The 15,255-nt window shown below is 54.3% G+C and overlaps 4 protein-coding genes across 4 annotated transcripts; 1 reads left to right on the plus strand and 3 right to left on the minus strand.

Annotated features, from left to right (window-relative positions):
- Positions 1 to 928: 928 nt before the first annotated feature.
- JN550_001153 (uncharacterized protein) lies at positions 929 to 1,573 on the plus strand (the record flags this gene model as incomplete). Its single annotated transcript, XM_049309916.1, has 1 exon — positions 929 to 1,573. The coding sequence occupies one exon, from the start codon at positions 929 to 931 to the stop codon at positions 1,571 to 1,573; it is 645 nt and encodes a 214-aa protein (XP_049177059.1).
- A 169-nt stretch (positions 1,574 to 1,742) lies between these two features.
- JN550_001154 (uncharacterized protein) lies at positions 1,743 to 2,883 on the minus strand (the record flags this gene model as incomplete). The annotated part of the gene is made up of 2 exons (XM_049309927.1): positions 1,743 to 2,656; positions 2,808 to 2,883. 2 exons carry the CDS (start codon positions 2,881 to 2,883, stop codon positions 1,743 to 1,745), a joined length of 990 nt encoding a protein of 329 aa, XP_049177060.1.
- Positions 2,884 to 4,047: 1,164 nt separating this feature from the next.
- JN550_001155 (uncharacterized protein) lies at positions 4,048 to 6,828 on the minus strand (the record flags this gene model as incomplete). The annotated part of the gene is made up of 1 exon (XM_049309938.1): positions 4,048 to 6,828. One exon carries the CDS (start codon positions 6,826 to 6,828, stop codon positions 4,048 to 4,050), a length of 2,781 nt encoding a protein of 926 aa, XP_049177061.1.
- Positions 6,829 to 12,211: 5,383 nt separating this feature from the next.
- JN550_001156 (uncharacterized protein) lies at positions 12,212 to 14,751 on the minus strand (the record flags this gene model as incomplete). Its single annotated transcript, XM_049309949.1, has 8 exons — positions 12,212 to 12,978; positions 13,034 to 13,129; positions 13,205 to 13,418; positions 13,481 to 13,791; positions 13,868 to 13,997; positions 14,168 to 14,429; positions 14,483 to 14,513; positions 14,571 to 14,751. The coding sequence occupies 8 exons, from the start codon at positions 14,749 to 14,751 to the stop codon at positions 12,212 to 12,214; spliced, it is 1,992 nt and encodes a 663-aa protein (XP_049177062.1).
- Between the last annotated feature and the right edge of the window lie 504 nt (positions 14,752 to 15,255).

Raw genomic sequence — 15,255 nt, forward strand, 5'->3', positions numbered from 1 at the left:
TGCACCAGCAGGTTAGGTGGCATGCGGGTTGGCGATCGCCGCGTGTAATGTGTACGAACGGACGGTTGCAACTCATGGCGAATATTATTTTTATTACTATCATCATCACCGCACCACCACCACCACCACCACCACCAGCAGTCGTCATGCCCCCCTTGCTGGAGTTGCACGAGCTCGCGGCGGCTGGTTCCCAACTTGATCCCAGCAGCTGCGTCTGGACTCTCAGCCAGCCAGTCATAGCGTCGACGCTACACGCTACACAGATCGCTGGATCCTACTACCACCCGCCCACATGGCAGCCCCCAATAGCCACGCTGCATGGCGTCGAATAGAGGTTTGGCCCTGCACTATCGAGTCCGCGGACAAGCCTAACTAGATGCGAAGTAGGTCTGGGGGAGCGGTTAACAGGCCACTGGTGTCAGGCCTAATCTGGATTCTAAAGTGACCAGGTCCCTAGGCAGGCAAGTAAGTTGCCCTGTAGTCCGACCCTGCCCGCAGCGCTGTGAGTGCTAACATTAGAACCCAGACGGGGCTTACCGGAGCTTGTCCTCGGGGTCGGGACCGACTTTCAGGCAGGCTCTCCAATGAGCTCCAGTGCGGCCAGGGGCCCCCCAGGTGATCCTCCTCATGACCAACCAGGACCGCTGCGCTCCCGTCCCTCCCCCCGTTCCCATGCCGGAATGTCCTACTCCACGATCACGACATCCTGCCCTCGTCACGGTCGACCTTGCTTACCATCCGGCTTCACCTTAGCACACTATGCATAAATGAACTTATTGCTTGCGGTGACACCCCAACTCGCGCCGTCGGTCATCAAAATATATTCCATATCTGCAGCGCCCAGGCCGCAGCACCGCGTCCTAAATTAGCATCCGAGGTTCCGGAGTCCAAAGCCCGACAGATGGCTGCCCGCATCAGTCTACCCATCATGGAGGAGAAGAGGCCGTCGCGGCCTCGATCTCTGCGACGAAACAGGCCGCTGCTCACATTCGCCGTCGTCGCCATCCTCTTGTACGCATTCTACACCTTCCACCCCTTTACCACGTACGCCGGCCACCAATGGGCACCATCCAAGGCGGCCCAGGGAGCCGCCGCCGCCCCGAAGGACACCAAGGCGACGACCGCGACGACCGCGACTGCCGCCCAAGGCCTCGTGCCGCTCGAGGCGCACATCATGAGCAAGTGCCCGGACGCGAAGGATTGCCTCAAGGATATGATCCTGCCGACCATGATGCGCGTGAACGAAAAGGTCAACTTCACCCTGTCGTACATCGGCACGCCCACCGATTCCAACGACGGCGTCGAGTGCAAGCATGGCCCGAACGAGTGCATGGGTAACATCCTCGAGCTGTGCGCTGCGCATCTGTACCCGGACCCCAAGAGCTACCTGGGGTTCACCATGTGCCTGACCCGGGACTACAAGCTGATCCCCCAGCGGGAGTTGGTGGAGGACTGCGCCCTGGAGCATGCCATCGATTTCGAGAAGCTCAACGACTGCGCGGCTAAGGATGACGGCGCATTTGGCATCTCGTTGCTGAGGGACAGCGTCAAGAGATCAGCCGCTGTACGTTAGCCCGCTCATCAGACCTCCTGGAAACCCTGAAACCCCCAGTACTAATATCATGCGCTACAGGCCAACGTCACGAAGAGCTGCACGGTCCGACTAAACGAAGAGATATACTGCATACGAGACGGCGGGAAGTGGAAGGATTGCCCCAACGGTTCGGGGGTCAACGACCTGATTATTGCTGTAGAGAAGCTTTACGGCCGGTCTTGAGAGGCTCGAATATATCTGTCCATAACTCCGACTCCTCGCCCACTGTGTAGCTGAGCGATACCGAGTCCATACCCGTCTCCTCATCCCCTCCCATCCTCTCCAACTGCTCGATGACGCTGTCGAGGCCCACCGCCTTCCCTACCGACTGCGTAGACGTTGCCTCCAGCGCGACGTGGACCACGTGGATGTGCAGGTGATAGTACGTGGGCTGGTAGTGGAAGAACAGCTTCAGCTGGTCCTCCTCGATCTGCGGGTATGACTTGACCGTCGCGTCGATCGCCTTCGCCCTCATGTGCCGTAGCCACGGGATGTGCTTCTTCTTCAGGTCTCGCAGGCTCCACAGGTCGCGCCGTTCGACGATGCACAGCAGGTGCAGGGCCTCGATGGTCTTGCGGTCCCAGTGCAGGTTGGGCAGCATCAGGAAGCCCTCGTCGCCGTCCCGGCCCAGCGGCGTCCTGTATATCACGTCCTCGACCTCCTTGCGCCCCTCGATGATGTTGTAGACCCAGTTGAGCCGCCCGGCCTCGCGGTTCGCCTGCATGAATGGCCGTACCTGGTCGCAGTAGATGGCGGGCGTCTCGGTCACGAAGCGGTGGCCCTGCCTCGAGTGCTTCTTGATGTGCTTGTCCGTGCACGGGCAGATGAGGTCGATCTTGAAGTCGGCGTACTTGTCCTTGTCGTTCTCCTGCAGGATGGGCCCGCCGCTGCCCAGGAACCACGAGTAGATGTCGTTGTTTCCCAGGTTCGTCAGGCTGCGTAGATTTGCCGGGAAAACGGACAGGTACTCGGGCGCATCAGGGAAGGGAGCCCTATCGAGGACCAGGAGGGCAGGCTCCGCGTCGACACGGCCGAGGAGGGTAATCCGGCGTCCGCCCCCATCTGAGATACTCTCGTCAGTCTCGTAGTGCAATTATATAAGAAACGACGAAAGCAAATATGCCACCAATATGCCACAACCAGAGGCTAGAATCCCTTGCCTGTTAGACTGACATTGGCTGCTCTTTACTTCCCCGCTGTCACCATCCCGTACCTTGATTGAGCACGCGGTCGAACTGGAACTTGGGTATCAGCGCCTCGGCGTTGCGCTTCGCCTCGTCGCTCGCCATGTCGCGAAGAAGCAGAGTTGTATATCTCGTGTGTCGAATTGCTACAGCAGGCGTCTAGTGGAAGACCCAGCTTGATACATGTCACGGTAGACCCTGTGATGCAGGCCCACCGCCTCGCTATGTTCCAGGCAGTGGGCTGCCCCTCCACCCCTCTGCCCCTCAGTGGGGGGCACGAACCCACCATAAAGCTGTGGTCACCGACCAGCCAAGGAATTCGACCTTCCGAACATCATACTTCCAGGGTCCGATTATACATGTGTACGCCCCTGTAAGGTTATCAAGGATAGAGAGGAGTTAAGTACCTAGTCGGCGGTCAACTTACATACAACCTCATAAAACTTTGATATAGGAAACTCTGCGAGGCCGTTCTACGTCACGACGCAGGAACACGAACGGAAATCGACCGCCGCATCTGTTGGCTGCATTTATGCTAAGCTGGTTGGTTCACCATGTGCCAGCGTCATCAAGACAATTTGATGGAGGGAATGATTATGCCAATCAGGCATTCTTCAGAACTGTATTTTTGAATGGGAATAAGCCATGCTCGCTTGTGATGAGTATCTAAGCATAAGCCCCTTTCAAGTCCGGTCCAGTCATGGAGCCGAGGAGGTATCTCTCATCTCGGTCTTCCATCTAATAGTACATACACGGCATGTAGGCCTTTTTGTGGTTTTGGACTCCCTGCTCTTCCTGTTCCAGTTCTCAAGGCATCCTCTCAATCGGATGAGGATCCAGACATCGTACCAAGGCGTGCAAGTCGGGGCAGCTATAGAGATCCATCAGGGCGGGATATCGGGTAATGATTGGCCGTGAAGGCATCCGTTCGTTCAAAACATTTTGTAAACTCCGCGTTAAACCAGTCAAAAGTAAACCCCCAGCCGTTGGGCTGACCGTGTATCAACCAGACCCCCAACGCCAGGCGCAGGAAAATCAACGCTGCCATGACACCAGCCAACCCCTTGCCACATTTTATACGTGGAATCCATCTTCAAAGGAAAAGAAGCGTAGATCGAGACGAGACAGACCAAAGACATGCGGCCATGGCGAAGTACACCTTACACACACATATTTTGGTACTTCCGCCTCTTATCGTACAAAGAAAAAGGAAAAAATAGAAAAGTCGGAGGCGCCGGGTTGATGTGGCATGGGCGGATTGCTCAGGTTTTATTGCTCTGCAGTCTTTTCCGCATTTGGCGAATCCGACATGGGCACGTCCGTGACCGTTGGTGACTTCGCCTCTTCCGAGATTGGCACCGGCTGCTTCAGCGTTGCCCCCACCGGCTTCGCTGCCGCCGCCTTGCTTAACCTGCTCTTATAATCACTGAGGCTCAGTTTCTTTTTCACCGGGCTGGGGTGGACGGCCACACCATTGGTGGTAACAGAGGCCCCAAAAGGACTGGGGAGATTGCCCGATGAGTATGGCGATTGCACTATTGTTCCTGTCGCAGACATAGGTGTCGTTGCAGCAGAGACAGAGGCTGTGCTGTTAAATGTGGGAACTGGTGGTAGCTGAACTCGAAGTTCTGGAGATTTGACAGCAACGTTGGGCGAACTGGCAGTCTCTGTAGGGGAAGCCGTTTTCGAATCAGTCGGCGATGCCATTGGTACGTCTAACATCACGGCGTCACCGCTTGAATCAGTCTTGACAGTGGTCGCTCCCAGATTATCTTTGCTTGTGACAGGCGACTGTAGACGGTCGTTCTGTACTTTAGGTGAATCGAGGTCCATCTTAACTAAGGCGGACACAACTGATGTGGGCGAGGCAGTCGAAAGCCTTCGACGCTCCTCTAGGTCGGCTCTCAAGCGATGTCGATTTTCCAGCAAGCGCTTCGATAGTGAGACTACACGCCTCTTCGCCCGAGGTGTCGACCGTGCCGAGCTGAACCACTCCCCTTCCACCGCATCGGTTTGAACTGCGGCATCACAGTATACAGGCCGAGGACCTTCGGACGAATGACGGGATGGAATCGGCATAGATCCATGTCTGGAGCCGGGTGCCCGGAAATGATTGGCTGAGTTTGGTGCAATGGCACTCTGAGGTGAGCCGGACATGCTTCGATTGGTGCTAGCATCAACGTAGCGTCTCTCACCCAAACCATTGGTCAAGCCAGCAGCAGATCCCGACGAGTTCCGCTTGCCTTTTGATACAACCGTACCATCAGAGGTCCTCTTCTTTTTCCGCGGGGGTTGCTGCTGTTCCATCCGACGAAAGGAGTCCTCCACCATGGCAACCTTTCGCTTGTCTCTGTCGGTTGGCTCGGTCAGTATTCCCAGCGTGTCAAAGGACCCTTGACGTGGTGCAGGCGTCATATCCCGGCTGGGTGGCTTGCTGTGTGATGATCCCGAGTCGTTATCGAGCACGTCGTCGCCATGGCCTTCACTAGGGGCGCGGCTGTTCGTCGCATGGCCAGTGCTAGTGGGAGAAATGGCGTGAGGCTTGGGCTTACGCGACTTCTTTTTGACTGCTCCCGACTTTGAGTGTGACCTGTTGATGTACTTCCTGTAGAATCGCCGGAAGGCACAGTCCGAACCAAGATCGCATGCGCAACCGCCGTGTTCTGACAAGATCAGGGAGAGCCACGTACGAAGGCCTTCATACTGCTCAATCTGGGTGGGATCGTAATCCGGCAGTTCACTCATCTCTCCCACACCAATGCCGAGTAACTGGCGAGTCTTCATTCCGCGCTCGCCATTCTCAAATCTGAAATCCCATGGAATGGTGACTTGCTCGTTGGGCGCAATTCGACGATCGCTCACAAGCCAAAAGTGATATTCCGAGCCCTCGGACAGGTAGGTATCAATCGTGGCGTTCGGTCTGCAGCTTCTCCGTACATAGCGGGCAAGCGAGCCTTCCCGCCTGGTGTCGATATACAAGGGTAGCTCCGGATGAAAGAAGACGAACGGCAGGGGCGAGCTGAGCTCGGCCCATCTGTTTGCCTCGTCGGCGCAGTAGTCTTTTTGGAAGCCCAACTGGCCATTCAGTTCGACGAGAGGAGTATCCTTCTCGATCGATTGTGGTGTAGTCAAATATTGCCAGTGCAAGACTGTATCCGGGGCCATCAGGTGCTCCTTGTGGGATATCACTGGTGTCCTTTTGATCGAATCAATGTTGGGTGGAAGTTGTTGAAAGACATCCTTGTAATCACAGCCAGCCTCGCGCTGTAACCTATCGTGATCCCGCAGCCAAAAAGACATGACATTGGAGATCTCGAGGCCGGCGAAAGAGTTCGTTGAGACGATCTGGATGTCGCGGTCGTCATTGTACAAGGTCAAGAAACTGCTCGAGTAGTTGTGAATCTCCACGTCCGTCGGAATATCGGGAGGGGTTGTGGCAGGACTTGGAGGGTGCCCATGAGACGTTCCATTGGTAGTCTTCTGGCCATAGGAAGGACTGCGCTTTGCGGTCCCACTGATCGACTGACTGGGTCGGTGGGTGCTCTTGGACTTCTTGTGACCGTGATGTTCGCCGGCTTGTTTCGCATTTGAATCCGAACCGCTGTGGCCATTGACTTGGAGGTCATTCGGCCTCGTCTTCTTCTTGTGACTCTTGGACGGCGGTCGCTTCGGTTTCCTTTCGGTTAAGTTCTCGGCGGTCTTGACCTTGGCGCGGCGGGCTTGTTGTCGCTCGATGGCAAGATGGCGATCGAGCAGTCGCGGCTTGCAGTCGACGCAGGAGTGCGCAAAGTCCTCCTGCAGGGCGTCTTGCACATTGTGGGGATAATAGCATTCGATATGCTGCCAGGTGTCGCATGTCTCGCAGTATATCGTGTTCCCGTCATCGTCAGCGAAGGGGCAGATGCATTTGATCGTGTACGGCTCTTCATCTACCGTCTCGGCCTTGCTGGACGCGTGGTTCAGCAGGACAGGCACCGGCTTAGGGCTCGTAACGGTCGTCTGACTCGGAGGCACGATATGCGTCGACAGCGAATGTAGCTTCTCTGTCATAATCTAACAGGACACCTCACGGGGTGATTCGGTGTCAGAGGGAAATGATGAAGGGAGGTTTACCGTCGTGGTCCGGGTGGCATGACGAAGCCCTTCCCGACACGACACGACGGCACGGTACGGCGGTTGTCGAATGGGGGAAATGATGCTGGTGACGGTGTCAACCATCCGTTGGGGGGAAGCCTGAAGGCCGTGGGCGTCGGGGTGGCGGTCGTGGTCCTCGTCGTCGTCGAGAGAGTCGGCGATCCGTCGGTCGAGGACTCGAGGCCAAGAAGGCGCGAGAGGCCACTACGCACAAAGGATACGGCCGCGACGCAAGGATAACGGCGGAACCGCGCAGAAGGATGCACGTCAATGAGGTCGCGAGAGGGCCGATAGGTAGGCAAAAATGCGACCAGAGCGACCGTCGTGCGTGGAAGGGCAGAGGGAGGATGCAGCGTCGAGATCGCGAGAAGAGGCCAGGACCAGTTTTAGGTTTCCAAGGTTGCGCCTCGAGTAGTGCCGAATAAACTTTGGAGCGGGTCGAGTAAAAGTTGCACACGAGTCTCTGGGATGATCTCGAGGGAATAAACAGACGGGGTCGTCAAGGGAATGTGGTCGCGCTCGAGTCTCGCGGAAGGGAGAATGGAAAGATGGGGGGGGATGGAAAAGTCGACAGAGCGAGAGTGAAGGACGGGGTTGAGGAGAAGGTGCGAGTAGAGAACGAGACTAGAGAGACTTGAGACCTGAGACTGGCTGGGAGGGAAAGCGAAAAGGCTTGCGCCCAATGGCAGCGGCGGATGGGGGGGATGATGGGAGGAGGAGAAATGGGGAGCGGAGCCCAGTGCAGTACATCGAGCAGCGACAGACAGACGTCCGACAAGGCAACACCAGCACCGGCACGTCCAGCACGCCCCCAAAGCAGACGGACAGCGAGCCAGCCAGCCAGCCAGCCAGCCAGCCAAGCCAGCACGCAAAAGAACGACTTGTGCCAGGCCCGAGTCTGAGTGAGCACCAATGCTGCACCAACAGGGCCTTGGGGCACCTTGGCCTCGTTTGGGGTGCACGCTGGTGCTAGGCGCTGTGGTGTCGAAGTGCTGGGCTGCTGGGGGTGCTGTGTGCCCTGCTGCTAGCGGGCGCGGGACGGCCTCGCCTCCGCCATTGGACTGTAACTGTACCGTCCCTAGCGGCCACAGCGTACCCGCGGTCCTGTCTAGGACAGGACCTTGGTGTGCGCGTGTGTATGTATGTGTGTGCGTGTGTGTGCGTGCGCTGCGTGCGGACGACGCGCATAGATAGGGTGGGCGGGTGCTGCTGTAGCCGTTTTGGTGCTAGGCTGCAAAGGACAGAAGGAAGAATGGAAAAGCTTGAAGAACCATCAAGACGCCAACAAAAACAAGCAAGACTAGATACGAAACTCTCACCTTTGGCGGCTCACCTGGATGGAATGGACGACTTCATGCCCCGTGCCTGCGGGGATGGCAGTTGTCGATGGAGAAGAGGTAATATGGTACCGGTTGGTGGTAAAACCAACTCTTGCGGCTTGCATGGCAAATGGGTGTTGCTTTTAGAGGCGGGCAGTCTGAGGGAGTACGAATGATGCTGCATCGCGCCTGGCCAAAATCCCACAAGAAGCCATGGGGGTGGCTCGGCGCTGGCCAATGGCCAATGGCGCAGCTGCGACCTTTTTTTTCTCCTCGGCCGCCTGCACCCAGGCTGCCAGGCCAGAGGGGCGGGGGTGGGAGAGTTGGGAGGACGTCGAGTTTGGGAAGGGGAGGGAGAAGACAGACCAAAGGTGCGCGCGGCGCGAAGCGAACACACAGGAGGAGCCCAGCGCCGTCCGTTGCATTGTTGTGAGATTGGCCCCCCCCTAGCCCGGCCAATCATGTCGCGTCCACAGGTGATACTAGGCCCAAAAGGCGGTGGGCTACGTCGGTCGAGGTGAGACATTTGCGCACTTTTGCTGCATGACCAAGACGGAAACCTGGCTTGCCACCCCTGTCTTCGCTGACTTCATCTTACACAACCCCCCGTTGCCTTGTCGCCTGAGGCCATCGCACTTGTCGCGGCCCCCAGCAGCTCAGGCAGCAAATCATATGAGACTGCTGCTCTGGTGGTGTGTGCCATGTGCGATGATGATGAAGGACCACCGGGAGGTGACTGATGGTGCTGTCCGTAGACTTCGGTATGGAATCGACTCAGTGCTCGGCCGGCAGGGTCATTATGGAGAGAAAGATGTCGCCATCATTCTCTCGCATGGACGCAAAGAGGTTGCTTTCTCCTTATCTGCTGCTTTCGCCATGTGAACAACGTCGTGAGGCGTAGCCGCGGGAAGGAGCTGACTAGCCATGTGAATGATCGAGCTGAGTGAACGATACTGAACGATATGAATGTAGGGTTAAGCAAAGTTGAGGATAAAAGGATCAGTTATGACGAAACCTAGGCAAAACTGCTCGTGACCAGTGTGCGAATCAACAGGTGTACGGCCTAAATACCCCTGTACCTTAGCCGCTACAGTGTCATTCTTGACTGTCCAAGACACCAAGTCCCGCAAGTCAGCTCTTCAGAGTTTGGAACGGTCGCATTTCTTAGTCTAGGGTTGGGGCTAGCTGACCTGTGCTGTGAGCATATCGCTATCTCGCATGAATCTTGACTTGGGCTTCCCTATCAGTTGTTATAGTTCGAGATACCCTTATTTCTTGTTCAATACAATGGTCGTCAGAAAAGTCGTACTGTAATACGCACAAAATCGTTATCGGTTCATCTACTGGGATACAGCACAGCTGAACAACACGGTGTTTGCCCTCTTTCCCAAGGGCACTCGCTCCACCCTCGCGGACGCGGTGATCTGGCGGCTTACGGGTTTGGGCCCTCCGATTCGAAACACCGACGGCTCACATCTCTTGTCGGCAAGCTGGGACTCCCTTGACTCCCGAGAGCTCTACTAATTAGTGCTAAACTTGATAGCACCCACCCGGTGTTTTCCTGTTGAGGATAGTATATCTCCAATACTTGACCGTGCATCCGTGTGCGCAGATTTGGTTGCCAGTTTGGCTGATGAAGTGAACCGGATCTCACGGGTGATTGCTGCCACCTGTTAGTGCTCGGCAGTAAGTTGGTTGGGTACCGTAGCCATTATCGTCCACTCAACGGCATCTTTGCCTCAAGATGCATAAGATGGTGCCTCCTCTTGCAGCTGCAAAGCTCGAGGCTCCAATCACTGACAACGCCTCCTGTATCTACAGCAAATGCCCTGTCCATCTGCGCCAGATCGTCGGTTCGCAAAGGTCGATCCCGGCTTCTCACAAAACACCAATCGGATGCCGCACGGTACTGCTGTCGGTTGCAACGTTTCAAGCCGACGGTTGCCCTCGACATCTCCGGTGAATCATGTGTTGCGGCAGACAAACGCACGTAATTGTCGAGAGCAGTCGCTGTAGTACCGCGCCGTTGCGCTCGGCCACTTGTTTGCCGTCGTTCCTGGCCGGTGGCCGTGCCGTAATGTTTTGTCTGCCCCTTATCTACGCCATAAGTACACTAGGTTCTTGTTCTGAGCGCGCTGTCTCTTGTCGTTTTTGGTAAAGGGCAAAGCTCTAGAGTGTGCCTGAAATTTATGAAATTTCGCTCTCAAGTTTTGGCATGGCAACAGCAGCATCATCAATCTTCCAAAGATGACCAGATGCTCGTCGGGATTCAGAGCCTGAAGCAGTGTCGGACATATCACTTCAATCTCGATAAAGTTGACAAGCACATCAATGACGAAGCTGTGTGGTCACTAGAACTTCTTCTTCATGGCATCGCTCGCGGCGACGCTCACAACGAAAAATGGAAGGGACATCAAAAATTCCACTTTCCACGACCCCGAAGGATAGTGGGGAGAGGAGAATGCCACGCTGTGCAATGCAGATCCCCCAAACCAAACGGCCGCATGCTTGATCGCACCCGTTTAAAGCAAGGTAAGTATGCTTCAGAAAAGAAGAGGAAAGCAATAAGGTCGAGGGGAGGACAGATACTTATACTCCTTCGGGATGCGGCTAGGCAGAAACACGCTTGGCTGATTGTCCACTAAGTAGGTATTTGTGGGGGTTATGTGCGCCAGCCAATCAGAACTCAACCTACGTTGAATACTTCTCTGTGAATTAAACTTCCTTCTGATTGTTCAACTGCGAAACTTATAGCTAGCTGGCGTCGGATATGGTCAATGGAAGATCAACAGAGTATTTGCAACATTCTGTTGCTGTTCACTGGCATCGGCCTCGCTGCAGATCTGGAAAGGTCACTCTACGGTGCTCGTAACTAGATTCCACGGGGCTGTCCCTGGATTCTGCCAAGCAGCCTGTGGAATGGCGGGAAGGTCGTCGGAATTACCATACTCAAGTCTCTCTAGACCTGAGACCAAATGTCTAAACCTAGCGATGTCGAAGGCACTTAATATACATGGTGACGCGCCAGCATTATTCAGTGTGGAGCTATGAGGTGCATCAGTTGTCAACGACGTCGTCGGTGATTCTTATACTCCCTTGCCATAACTTTTGGCCGGGTCAAGGGGAGGAACACCGAGACCTTGCTATCGCAAGTGTTTGGGCGGTGCTCAATAACACCACGTTATGTGGAATCTTGATGAGGACGAACGAGTGGGCCGTCACTTTTGCCCGGTTTGGTCAAACACGAGAATCCGCGACGGAAGCATTGAGCCATAGGATTCAGCACACCTAGAAGAGAATTTGCACAACGCTGACGCGTCATTCAGTAAAAAGTCTGATATGCATCATATTTGCAAGTTCTTCTCTACGTTAATCCAAGTCACGACAACAGCAGGTAACACTGGTTGACTCGCCTCATAAGGTTGGGTTGACAATTTCTACGTAGACTTAAATGGACTACAGAGACAAGCACCGGGAAAAGAAAGCGTCTCAAACATGCGCCTATGGCATAGAGGAGGTACCTGGTGACCAAGGCGGGTGTTCGATCTTCGAGCTATCTCCTTTTTCTGTGTTTTGACTTCATTCGTTTACAGCAGCTCGGATCGAGAATGGCAAAGTGTCTTACACTGCACAAGACATATCTCGTGGTGAGCAATCGACTTATGATGAGTGATGAAGTTAGTGACATTGAGCGGTTTGAGTGTAGTGAAGTGGACAATTCTCTAGGCAGACGGCCATTACAGAATTACCCTCAAGGGTCTGCATGAAGTGGAATGCAAGCATATATTATCGAAGTGACACACAAAGCCTTTGGTCTCTTTCTTCATTTATCCCATACGTCAATATCCCGGCGTTCCGTTCATGCGTACTTCTCGTCTCCGGCAAGATGCAAGGTCTTCACCTAGTTGACTAAGCCACAAAACTTCTAGCCAAGGCTCCGGATGCTGCCATTCAACCACCAAGCCAACCTCCCTTTGATCTTACGTCAAGGTGGGAGTCGCACCGGGAATAGGTGGCACTACTCCTGGAGAATTCGAGTTCTCCATCTTGATTATATCCGCAGCCTTTTCGGCAATGGCGTAGATAGCGGCTTGTATGTGTGCCCCAGGGATCAAGGGCATGACCCCGGCATCTACGACTCTCAAGTTCTTCGTGCCGTAGACTCTGAGCGACGGATCGACCACACCACCCTTACCCCTTGGTAGCATGGCCGTGGTACCGCTAGGGTGGAATTCAGTCTTGATCTGCGCGCGGAGAGCGTCGTCGAGCGCCGTTGCATTTGACACCTCATCTGGACCGAAGCCAACTTGGGGCACAGGCTTCAGTGCGGCCATGGACGGAGTTTGTATTAGTCGTGAGTTGAGTCGCAATCCAAGGGCTACGATATCGCAGTCAAGCGGGTGTGAGCAGTAACGAGGGTCGATGATGGGCGGTGTGTTGCGGAAGATACATGGCGAGGCCGCTTGGACGATCCCCCGCGAGAAGGGTTGCATGTTGCTGACGGAGAGCTGTCCCCACGAAGTCGACATGAGTTCATAAACGGCGGATCCATTGTCTGACAGCAAGGGCAGAAGAACTGATAGCTGGTCCATATATCCTTCAATGAGGGAGTCGTCGTAGCCATCAGGTAGATGCAATGTGTCGTTTGATTTGGCCTTCGCGACGTGGCTCGCGAACTCAGTATCATTCAGCAACCACTTCAGAGCAGGAAAGGCAACTACGTCAACCATTGGAGATGTAAAAGGGCCTAGCATATTTGTGTCAGTATACTCCTCGCGGGCAACTGGAAGTGGCGCTTGAACCTGTTCTATTTGCAGCATACTCGTTCAACGTAGCGTCCCTGAGACTCTCATTGTGGTGTATTTTCTCAGCCGTGAGGAGATCAGCAGGGTTCGTGTCTAGGAGGGAATCAGTAAACCGCAACCAGGGGTTATGTTCTTACCTCCCGCATGAATGAACGGGCAGTCACTGACAGTTGTAGAGAATCTGAACCATCGGATGATCCTGAAGATTTCTCCCAACACCCGGGATGTCAACGACCATGTCAACACCCAGATTACGAAGCACGTCACGAGGCCCAAAACCCGAAATCTGAAGCAAAATAGGCGAGAAGATAGCCCCTGCTGCGAGAATGACCTCTTTCCTGCAAACTGCAACACGCCTAATCGCGGTGGCATTTTCGGCAAACTGCAGATTCAATACGAGATCAGTGAGATGGAGACGGCCGCCTCGAACGATTTCATACTCACCTCAACTCCGCTTATCGATGTGCCTTTCATGGTCGGAATGAAGCTTGAGTTCCGGAAAGGCGCATCGCTATGGAGGATGCGTGTCGCCGTGGTTTGAGTCAGCAGGTGCAGATTTGGTCTCGAATTAGCTGGGTCAAGATACGCCGTGCGGGCATCGGAGCGCGACTGGTTGTCTGCAGACATGCTGCTTGGTATGACGGAGGCACCAGTCACATATCCTTGGTTTGGATCTTCGTTGAAGGCATGCCAAGCTGCTGGAGTCCATCCAGGAATTTCTCTGTTGTCACGGATGGTGGAGTTAGTTGGAGATTCTCACGCAGAAAGGGTTGCCAGCTCTCTACAACCATGGGACAGAATATGTTCCAAGCCCATGAAACTGTGACTTACGAGACTGATTGTAGAAGTAATTCGGATACGAGATCTGGACTGTGCCGTCGAAACCATGTCCAAAGCGCTGGAATTGGGTATGCTGACCTTCTCGTAGAGTTTTATCGCCGTTGATGGCATACTTCTCAGACTAGATGCGCGTTAGTGCACAATCACGGTAAATTGAACATGACAATGATGGGACGACGGAATTGAGCTTTCTTCTCCCTTTGAAGACCAAAACAAGGCGTAGTATCACAAGTTATGTCATCCGAAGTAGCCAGCATTTTAGCGGTGGACTTGGATAAAACAAACGCTTACTCTCATGAAATAGGGCAAGAGACCGTCCCAGCCCCAGCCTGGGTTACCTAGAGCTTCCCAGGCATCAAAGTTGGCTCTCGAGCCCAGTGTCCAACAGAGACCATTGAGGATAGTGCTACCCCCGACGACCTTACCCTGTCCGAAAGGCAGAGTCCGGTTGCCCAGGAATTCTTGGGTGGCAGTAGTCAGATTGGCATCGTAGCGTTGGGGGTTCTCGAAGCCAATGAAACCGGGTATCTCGACCTGGGTACTCCTATCGTCGCTGTGGGCAAACGCTTGTCAGTCTTGCCGAGAAGCGGAGCCTTGCTTGCCTACAGTGGACCAGCCTCGATCACCAGAACTGTGACTGCGGAAGAATTTAGCGGTTGATCGATCATCAGAGTGGATGACGGGGACAACCAACCTCTTGGATCTTGCGACAAGCGGTTGGCAACGACGAGACCTCCAATGCCGGCGCCAACGACGATGTAGTCATAAATTGGAAGCGGAAGTGGAAGTGTCCCATTGCCGGTGTGTACGAGGATGCCTTGAGCCAAGTCCAAGATCAGAAATAGCAAGAGAAGCATTGTAATCGTGGGAACCATCTTCGCAAGTAGCAATCCTTGATGATGTACATCAGAAAGTGGGAGGATTATCAACGTCTTGGGAGAAGGGGGCAAGCCAAAAGCTTAGCAGCAGTAGATAAAATGCTCTGTGGGGGGCCAGATGGTCTCTCAAGAAAAAGACAAAATTTAACCTGACGTGCAAACATTATGTTTTCTTATGTTGTTGAGGACGCGTCATAGTTTTCCCCTGAGCAGCGGTTCAGCGTCGCGTCGTGACAAACGGGGCAACGGCCGTCCCGGTCAAGGCAGCGGCAACAAGCTGGATTTTGCATGCAACATGGCCACTTGAACTGACAAGTTTTTTGTACCTGTAGTTCGTCCATCTCACAGCTCTATTGGGATATTCTGTAAAACAAAATTTAGATGCTGAATATCTCGTAGCATGTAGCAAGCATCCCAGGATGACTGTCAAGGCTACCTCTTCTATCACACCTATGTAGGGTTTCATTTACTGTTGGGTCAGACTTGCCGACATCTTTTATT

This window comes from Neoarthrinium moseri, assembly GCF_022829205.1.
Source record: "Neoarthrinium moseri strain CBS 164.80 chromosome Unknown scaffold2_Wmoseri_CBS_16480, whole genome shotgun sequence".
Classification (NCBI taxonomy): domain Eukaryota; kingdom Fungi; phylum Ascomycota; class Sordariomycetes; order Amphisphaeriales; family Apiosporaceae; genus Neoarthrinium; species Neoarthrinium moseri.